This window comes from Salvelinus namaycush, chromosome 8, assembly GCF_016432855.1.
Source record: "Salvelinus namaycush isolate Seneca chromosome 8, SaNama_1.0, whole genome shotgun sequence".
Taxonomy (NCBI): Eukaryota; Metazoa; Chordata; class Actinopteri; order Salmoniformes; family Salmonidae; genus Salvelinus; species Salvelinus namaycush.
This window is the reverse complement of record NC_052314.1, coordinates 8,754,279-8,762,929: the sequence shown is the minus strand read 5'-3', so window position 1 is coordinate 8,762,929 and position 8,651 is coordinate 8,754,279. Positions and strand designations below refer to the sequence as shown.

The 8,651-nt window shown below is 48.2% G+C and overlaps 1 protein-coding gene across 1 annotated transcript in view; it reads left to right on the top strand.

The window, feature by feature from the left end:
• Nucleotides 1-7,977, top strand: part of LOC120051694 (tyrosine-protein phosphatase non-receptor type 5-like) — a 9,905-nt gene extending 1,928 nt beyond the window's left edge. The window contains exons 4-12 of the mRNA XM_038998581.1: nucleotides 19-272; nucleotides 2,471-2,663; nucleotides 3,084-3,168; nucleotides 3,300-3,379; nucleotides 4,662-4,799; nucleotides 4,884-4,994; nucleotides 5,167-5,327; nucleotides 7,484-7,597; nucleotides 7,884-7,977. Coding sequence (XP_038854509.1) covers nucleotides 19-272; nucleotides 2,471-2,663; nucleotides 3,084-3,168; nucleotides 3,300-3,379; nucleotides 4,662-4,799; nucleotides 4,884-4,994; nucleotides 5,167-5,327; nucleotides 7,484-7,597; nucleotides 7,884-7,977 — 1,230 coding nt within the window. The remainder of the gene's footprint in view (nucleotides 1-18; nucleotides 273-2,470; nucleotides 2,664-3,083; nucleotides 3,169-3,299; nucleotides 3,380-4,661; nucleotides 4,800-4,883; nucleotides 4,995-5,166; nucleotides 5,328-7,483; nucleotides 7,598-7,883) is intronic.
• The last annotated feature ends 674 nt before the right edge of the window (nucleotides 7,978-8,651 follow it).

Sequence of the window (8,651 nt, the reverse complement as noted above, 5' to 3'; positions counted from 1 at the left end):
TTGATGTTGTGTCTCCAGGTCTACCGCATTGTGTGTAAGTTGGGGTACGGTGAAGCGTGGTGGTCCACGACGGTGGTGACTAACCATGGGGACAGACGTCAGTCAGTGAGTCGCCAGCCTTCCTTCACCCTGTCAGAGTGGACAGACGCCCAGGAGGACCTGATGAACCTAGAAGCTGAACCCCAGACACCTGTCTTTGACCTGGGTCTGGACACCAGGACGGAGGGGGACATCACCACCCTCTCTGTTACACCTGTGGGCCTGCAAGAGAGGTCAGTGGGAGGATGGAGATGGAGAGGTGATCTCCAAGGGGGGGGGGGGGGGGGGGGGGGTCTGTGTGTGCACAATTGCAATACATTTTTCTTGTACATGGTAAACCCTAATGTGCTGTCGTGACTCATAACTTTTGAGGAAACCTGTTGCACTTCATATATCTGAGTATAGTTACTTAAAGTGATTTTGTAGTCTTTACTCAAATTGATTGTCACTGTGACTCTGTAGGGGGTCCAGATTTGAGTTGTGTTAGCTTGAACATTTTGAGTAACTCACCCACTAAGCCACCCCTCCAATATAATTTCCCAGTGTGCCTTGCCTTTTCGAGTGAATTGTACAGATGTAGGATTTTAATATGATCAATCAAATGTATTTATAAAGCCCTTTTTACATCAGCCGATGTCACAAAGTGCTATACAGAAACCCAGCCTAAAACCCAAACAGCAAGCAATACAGATGTAGAAGGACGGTGGCTAGGAAAAACTCAGGAACATAGGAAGAAGGAACCTAGGAAGAAACCTAGAGAGGAACCAGGCTCTGAGGGATGGCTAGTCCTCTTCTGTCTGTGCCGGGTTGAGATTATAACAGTACATGGCCAAGATGTTCAAGCGTTCATAGATGACCAGCAGGGTCAAATAATAATAATAATAATCAAAGTGGTTGTCGAGGGTGCAACAGGTCAGCACCTCAGGAATAAATGTCAGCTGGCTTTTCATAGCCGAGCATTCAGAGTTAGAGACAGCAGGTGCGGTAGAGAGAGAGTCGAAAACAGCAGGTCCGGGACAAGGTAACACGTCCGGTGAACAGGTCAGGGTTCCATAGCCGCAGGCAGAACCGTTTAAACTGGAGCAGCAGCACAACCAGGTGGACTGGGGACAGCAAGGAGTCATCAGGCCAGGTAGTCCTGAGGCTTGGTCCCAGGGCTCAGGTCCTCCTGGAGGGGAGGGAGAGGTAGAGAGAGAGAATTAGACTTAAATTCACACAGGACACCGGATAAGACAGGATAAGTACTCCAGACATAACAGACTGATCCTAGCCCCCCGACACATAAACTATTGCAGCATAAATACTGGAGGCTGAGACAGGAGGGTTCGGGAGACATTGTGGCCCCGTCCGACGATACTCCGGACGGGGCAAACCAAGCAGGATATAACCCCACCCACTTTGCCAAAGCACAGCCCCCACACCACTAGAGGGATATCCTCAACCACCAACTTACTGTACTACCCTGAGACAAGGCTGAGTATAGCCCACGAAGATCTACCCCACTGCACGAACTCGAGGGGATCGCCAAACCCAGATCACTCTTTTGTTGCTGAGGATTTTCCTGAACAGCAAGAAATGCAAACATGTAGTGTTTAAAAAGGCTTGTAAAGTTGATAATTTCCACTTTAAAATGTCAGACTTGATTTGCCCTGAAGAAAAATGTATCAAGCCCTTGTAAAAATGTAAATATTTAACTAGGCAAGTCATTTAAGAATACATTTTTATTTACAATGACAGCCTACCCCGACCAACTGTGTACCGTCCTATGGAACTCCCAATCACAGACAGAGGTGAAACAGCCTGGGTTCAAACCAGGGACTGTGGTGACGCCTCTTGCACTGAGATGCAGTGCCTTAGACCACAGTGCCACTGCTGTAGTTTCAGTATTCAAACTTCCCTAACTTGGCAGTCATTCTGAATGCAGGTTGCGGGTGATTAACAATTCCACTTGTTGGATATCCTAACTCTGGCTGGATTCCAATAGGAATTAAATATCACTTTGCAAGCATAATGTGATTTGCAGGCTTGATGTGGCCTGTAAACCAGAAGATTCTGAACACCACTGAGTTAGGGTATAACTAGGCCCTCAAAGAAAGGCCTTGTGATATACACTGAGTGTACAAAACATTAAGAAAACCTTCCTAATATTGGGTTGCCTAACTTTTTTTTTAAATGTGTTGATCTGACTTCTCATTTAGTTTTGAGTCAGTACCACAAAAACATTTGAAGAAATAATGAGTTCAATTTACTAGAAGTATTTGAGTTAAAAAAATGTGTATACAAAATTACAGTGTATGCGTCTGTGCCATCCAATGTGTGTGTGTGTGTGTGTGTGTGTGTGTGTGTGTGTGTGTGTGTGTGTGTGTGTGTGTGTGTGTGTGTGTGTGTGTGTGTGTGTGTGTGTGTGTGTGTGTGTGTGTGTGTGTGTTAGGAGGGGCTCCAACGTGTCCCTGACCCTGGACATGTGTTCTCCTGGCTGTACGGAGCCCTATGGCTACGGTGCCCAGCTCTCCCCCAGAGACCAGACTGCCAAGGAGTACCTGAGAGAGGGAACAAACACACTCAGCCCTGCCCAGCTCCACACACGCGCTATGGACGACCAAGCCCTACAGGCAGAGTTCTATGTGAGTAACACACAAACCCACCAAGGAGCTCTCAACACCCAGAGGCTACTATAAACAGTGTATGAGATGTTGACACAGTGAAAGCATTAGCATTCTCAGCTCCATAGAGGATGCATTACACCTTTAGGCTGAGATATACACTCACAATCACACACACTATCTCTAAGACAGAGGTAGGTCTACACAATCACACACTCTCTAAGGTAGATGTACACACTCACTACTAGTGTAAACCAAAGTTTCCCAAAATCAGTCCTGGGGCCCCCTCTGCGTGCACCGACTTTGGGCAACCCTGGTCTAAACTGTGTGTGCAATAGACACAAACCAAGACGAGCACACACAATCATGCACCAGGGAAACCATTTCCTGGACACAACCACACATCACTAAGCTACTGTACATCCATTGTTCTGTTGCCAGGAAACTCCCATGAACTTTGTGGACCCAAAGGAGTACAACTACCCAGGCCTGGTGAGGAAGAACCGCTATAAGACCATCCTGCCCAGTGAGTGGACTCCCAACAGCAGTCATTTCCAATCGCTCTCTGAACCTCACAAATGAAAGCAGAGACACACACACACACATACACACACAGGCAGTTGTCTGGGTCTTGTGATATGGTCCTGTGTTTTCCAGACACACACAGTAGAGTGATCCTCCAGACAGCAGATGAAGATGAATTCCTCAGGACCTACATCAATGCTAACTACCTACAGGTAGGTCTCTGTCTAACTACCTACAGGTAGGTCTCTGTCTAACTACCTACAGGTAGGTCTCTGTCTAACTACCTACAGGTAGGTCTCTGTCTAACTACCTACAGGTAGGTCTCTGTCTAACTACCTACATGTAGGTCTCTGTCTAACTACCTACAGGTAGGTCTCTGTCTAACTACCTACAGGTAGGTCTCTGTCTAACTACCTACAGGTAGGTCTCTGTATATCTACCTACAGGTAGGTCTCTGTCTAACTACCTACAGGTAGGTCTCTGTATATCTACCTACAGGTAGGTCTCTGTCTAACTACCTACAGGTAGGTCTCTGTCTAACTACCTACAGGTAGGTCTCTGTATATCTACCTACAGGTAGGTCTCTGTCTAACTACCTACAGGTAGGTCTCTGTCTAACTACCTACAGGTAGGTCTCTGTCTAACTACCTACATGTAGGTCTCTGTCTAACTACCTACAGGTAGGTCTCTGTCTAACAACATACAGGTAGGTCTCTGTATATCTACCTACAGGTAGGTCTCTGTATATCTACCTACAGGTAGGTCTCTGTATATCTACCTACAGGTAGGTCTCTGTCTAACTACCTACAGGTAGGTCTCTGTCTAACTACCTACAGGTAGGTCTCTGTCTAACAACATACAGGTAGGTCTCTGTCTAACTACCTACAGGTAGGTCTCTGTATATCTACCTACAGGTAGGTCTCTGTCTAACTACCTACAGGTAGGTCTCTGTCTAACAACATACAGGTAGGTCTCTGTCTAACTACCTACAGGTAGGTCTCTGTATATCTACCTACAGGTAGGTCTCTGTCTAACAACATACAGGTAGGTCTCTGTCTAACTACTGCTCCATCTCAACTAATTAATGTACAAGCAATGCCGTCCCAGCCAATAGCCACATAAGTGGACGATTAGGGCCCAGCGGCTTGTAAGCTAGGGCCTTGTGTACAAGTTTACTCATCCATGGTCCTGCGAGAACTACTATGTTGCTGTCACTAGAACTACTGTGTTGCCGTCACTAGAACTACTGTGTTGCCGTCACTAGAACTACTGTGTTGACTTCACTAGAACTACTGTGTTGCCGTCACTAGAACTACTGTGTTGCCGTCACTAGAACTACTGTGTTGCCGTCACTAGAACTACTGTGTTGCCTTCACTAGAACTACTGTGTTGCCGTCACTAGAACTACTGTGTTGCCGTCACTAGAACTACTGTGTTGCCGTCACTAGAACTACTGTGTTGCCGTCACTAGAACTTCTGTGTTGCTGTCCACAGGGTTACGGGGGTGAGGAGCGGGCGTACATCGCTACCCAAGGTCCTACAGTCAACACGGTGGGAGATTTCTGGAGGATGGTGTGGCAGGAACGCTGTCCTATCATCGTCATGATCACTAACCTAGAGGAGAAGAATGAGGTAGGGAGGGAGGGAGGGAGGGAGAAAGAGATAGACCAGAGGTAAATTCCCATGTGAACTCTGGCTCTCTGTTGCCCCTTACAGAAATGTGCAGAGTACTGGCCTGAGGACTCTGTGTCCCACGAGGGCATCCTGATCACGGTTGTCACGGTAACCCAGGAGGACGACTACAGCCTGAGGGTCTTCACTCTGAAGGTGAGACTAAATCTACAGTATGCATCTATACATCAATGCCAAGAACACCAGGACATCACAGGAGGCTGCTGAGGGGAGAACGGCTCATAATAATGGCCGGTACGACGCAAATGGAATGGCATCAAACACCTGGAAACCATGTGTTTGATGTATTTGTGTGTCTGTGAGACAGTGTGATGGAGAGGAGCGCAGCCTCAGGCAGTACTGGTACACCTCCTGGCCTGACCAGAAGACACCGGACAAAGCCCCGCCCCTCCTGGAGCTGGTACAGGAAGTGGAGCAGGCAAGAGAGGAAGCTCTGCCCACCAGCGGCCCTGTCATCGTCCACTGCAGGTGGGGTTGGAAACACAGACATTATACCCACACCTATTACCGTCAGTAGGGAGGACGTCTCAGTGGATTTTTTGGAAGGTCTGTGCCCCTGGAGATAGAAGACTTGTGGCAGCATTGGAAGGTATGTGCACCTAGAGATAGAAGACGTGTGGCAGCATTGGAAGGTCTGTGCCCCTAGAGATAGAAGACTTGTGGCAGCATTGGAAGGTCTGTGCCCCTAGAGATAGAAGACGTGTGGCAGCATTGGAAGGTCTGTGCCCCTAGAGATAGAAGACGTGTGGCAGCATTGGAAGGTCTGTGCACCTAGAGATAGAAGACTTGTGGCAGCATTGGAAGGTCTGTGCACCTAGAGATAGAAGAGGTGTGGCAGCATTGGAAGGTCTGTGCACCTAGAGATAGAAGACGTGTGGCAGCATTGGAAGGTCTGTGCACCTAGAGATAGAAGATGTGTGGCAGCATTGGAAGGTCTGTGCCCCTAGAGATAGAAGATGTGTGGCAGCATTGGAAGGTCTGTGCACCTAGAGATAGAAGACGTGTGGCAGCATTGGAAGGTATGTGCCCCTAGAGATAGAAGATGTGTGGCAGCATTGGAAGGTCTGTGCCCCTAGAGATAGAAGATGTGTGGCAGCATTGGAAGGTCTGTGCCCCTAGAGATAGAAGACGTGTGGCAGCATTGGAAGGTCTGTGCCCCTAGAGATAGAAGATGTGTGGCAGCATTGGAAGGTCTGTGCCCCTAGAGATAGAAGACTTGTGGCAGCATTGGAAGGTCTGTGCCCCTAGAGATAGAAGACGTGTGGCAGCATTGGAAGGTCTGTGCCCCTAGAGATAGAAGACGTGTGGCAGCATTGGAAGGCCTGTGCCCCTAGAGATAGAAGACTTGTGGCAGCATTGGAAGGTCTGTGCCCCTAGAGATAGAAGACGTGTGGCAGCATTGGAAGGTCTGTGCCCCTAGAGATAGAAGATGTGTGGCAGCATTGGAAGGTCTGTGCCCCTAGAGATAGAAGACGTGTGGCAGCATTGGAAGGTCTGTGCACCTAGAGAGAGAATACTTGTGGCAGCATTGGAAGGTCTGTGCCCCTAGAGATAGAAGACGTGTGGCAGCATTGGAAGGTCTGTGCCCCTAGAGATAGAAGACTTGTGGCAGCATTGGAAGGTCTGTGCCCCTAGAGATAGAAGACGTGTGGCAGCATTGGAAGGTCTGTGCACCTAGAGATAGAAGACGTGTGGCAGCATTGGAAGGTCTGTGCCCCTAGAGATAGAAGACGTGTGGCAGCATTGGAAGGTCTGTGCCCCTAGAGATAGAAGACGTGTGGCAGCATTGGAAGGTCTGTGCCCCTAGAGATAGAAGACATGTGGCAGCATTGGAAGGTCTGTGCCCCTAGAGATAGAAGACGTGTGGCAGCATTGGAAGGCCTGTGCACCTAGAGATAGAAGAGGTGTGGCAGCATTGGAAGGTCTGTTCACCTAGAGATAGAAGACGTGTGGCATCATTGGAAGGTCTGTGCACCTAGAGATAGAAGACGTGTGGCAGCATTGGAAGGTCTGTGCACCTAGAGATAGAAGACGTGTGGCAGCATTGGAAGGCCTGTGCACCTAGAGATAGAAGAGGTGTGGCAGCATTGGAAGGCCTGTGCACCTAGAGATAGAAGACATGTGGCAGCATTGGAAGGTCTGTGCACCTAGAGATAGAAGACGTGTGGCAGCATTGGAAGGTCTGTGCCCCTAGAGATAGAAGACGTGTGGCAGCATTGGAAGGTCTGTGCACCTAGAGATAGAAGACTTGTGGCAGCATTGGAAGGTCTGTGCACCTAGAGATAGAAGACGTGTGGCAGCATTGGAAGGTCTGTGCACCTAGAGATAGAAGACGTGTGGCAGCATTGGAAGGTCTGTGCACCTAGAGATAGAAGACTTGTGGCAGCATTGGAAGGTCTGTGCACCTAGAGATAGAAGACGTGTGGCAGCATTGGAAGGTCTGTGCACCTAGAGATAGAAGACGTGTGGCATCATTGGAAGGTGTGTGCACCTAGAGATAGAAGAGGGCAGCATTGCAGAAATCCTCTAAAACCGTGGTTGGTCAGGTCTAATACATTAATGGTTCCTCTTCATCCTCCTCCTCTTCATCATCATCCTCTTCTTCCTCTTCATCCTCCTCCCAGTGCTGGGATAGGTCGGACAGGCTGTTTCATCGCCACCTCCATCCTGTGTAAACAGCTGAGGAGTGAGGGTGTGGTCGACATACTGAGAACTACCTGCCAGCTCCGCCTCGACAGGTCAGTCTACCGTCTGTCTTTCTTTACACCTGTCTGTCTTTGTTTCTTCCCTGACACGTATGTGTGTGTGTGTGTGTGTGTGTGTGTGTGTGTGTGTGTGTGTGTGTGTGTGTGTGTGTGTGTGTGTGTGTGTGTGTGTGTGTCTGTGTGTGTGTGTGTGTGTGTCTGTGTGTGTGTGTGTGTGTGTGTGTGTGTGTGTGTGTGTGTGTGTGTGTGTGTGTGTGTGTGTGTGTGTGTGTGTGTGTGTGTGTGTGTGTGTGTGTGTGTGTGTGTGTGTGTGCGACAGAGGCGGGATGATCCAGACGGGTGAGCAGTACCAGTTTGTGCACCACGTCCTCAGCCTGTACGAGAAGCAGCTGTCCCACACTGCAGAGGAGTAGAGCACCACACCTGTACCTCCATCTTAATGTCACCCTTTAACGCACAGAAAACAACAACATCCTGGCCCCTCCATTTCAGAGGCCCACATACGAAAAGCCCGATCTTGATTTGAGAACTTTGCTTATAAGACGGAAACTGCTGAGGTTGAAGTTTCATTATGCTGCAAGAAATTATTTTAAATAAAACAACTGCTATGAATTAAAACTATTTTACTGATTTGCTTTGAGGACGATGCTCTAAAAGTAGTGATGATGAAACGTTCTGTCACTTCTAACTCAAACATTTGTTTTCACACTTGCCAGAGGTCTATCCAGGATATCTTATCCAGGATGCCCTATCAAGTGCCAGTTAACTTTGGATTATTCAGATTCCTCCAGATCAGAAAAAGTTCAGCCTATATTAAAACAGTGATGTTAAACAATCGCATAGTGAGGGGTCACATGTTTGTCTGAAACGTAAGCATACCAAACTATCCCCTATGAGCAGGATGAAAAGACATGCTCACTGGGTCTCTTTATGTTAAAACAGTACAGCAGCCTTTCAAACTCCTGGTGTAGTCAGGAGTCACCTCATCTTCAGGTTGCATGGTGCTCCGTGTTCATTACCATTGACTGAGCCATGTACAATAGAACTCTACAGAACCATAGAGGAATGTAACCATTAGGTAACTAGG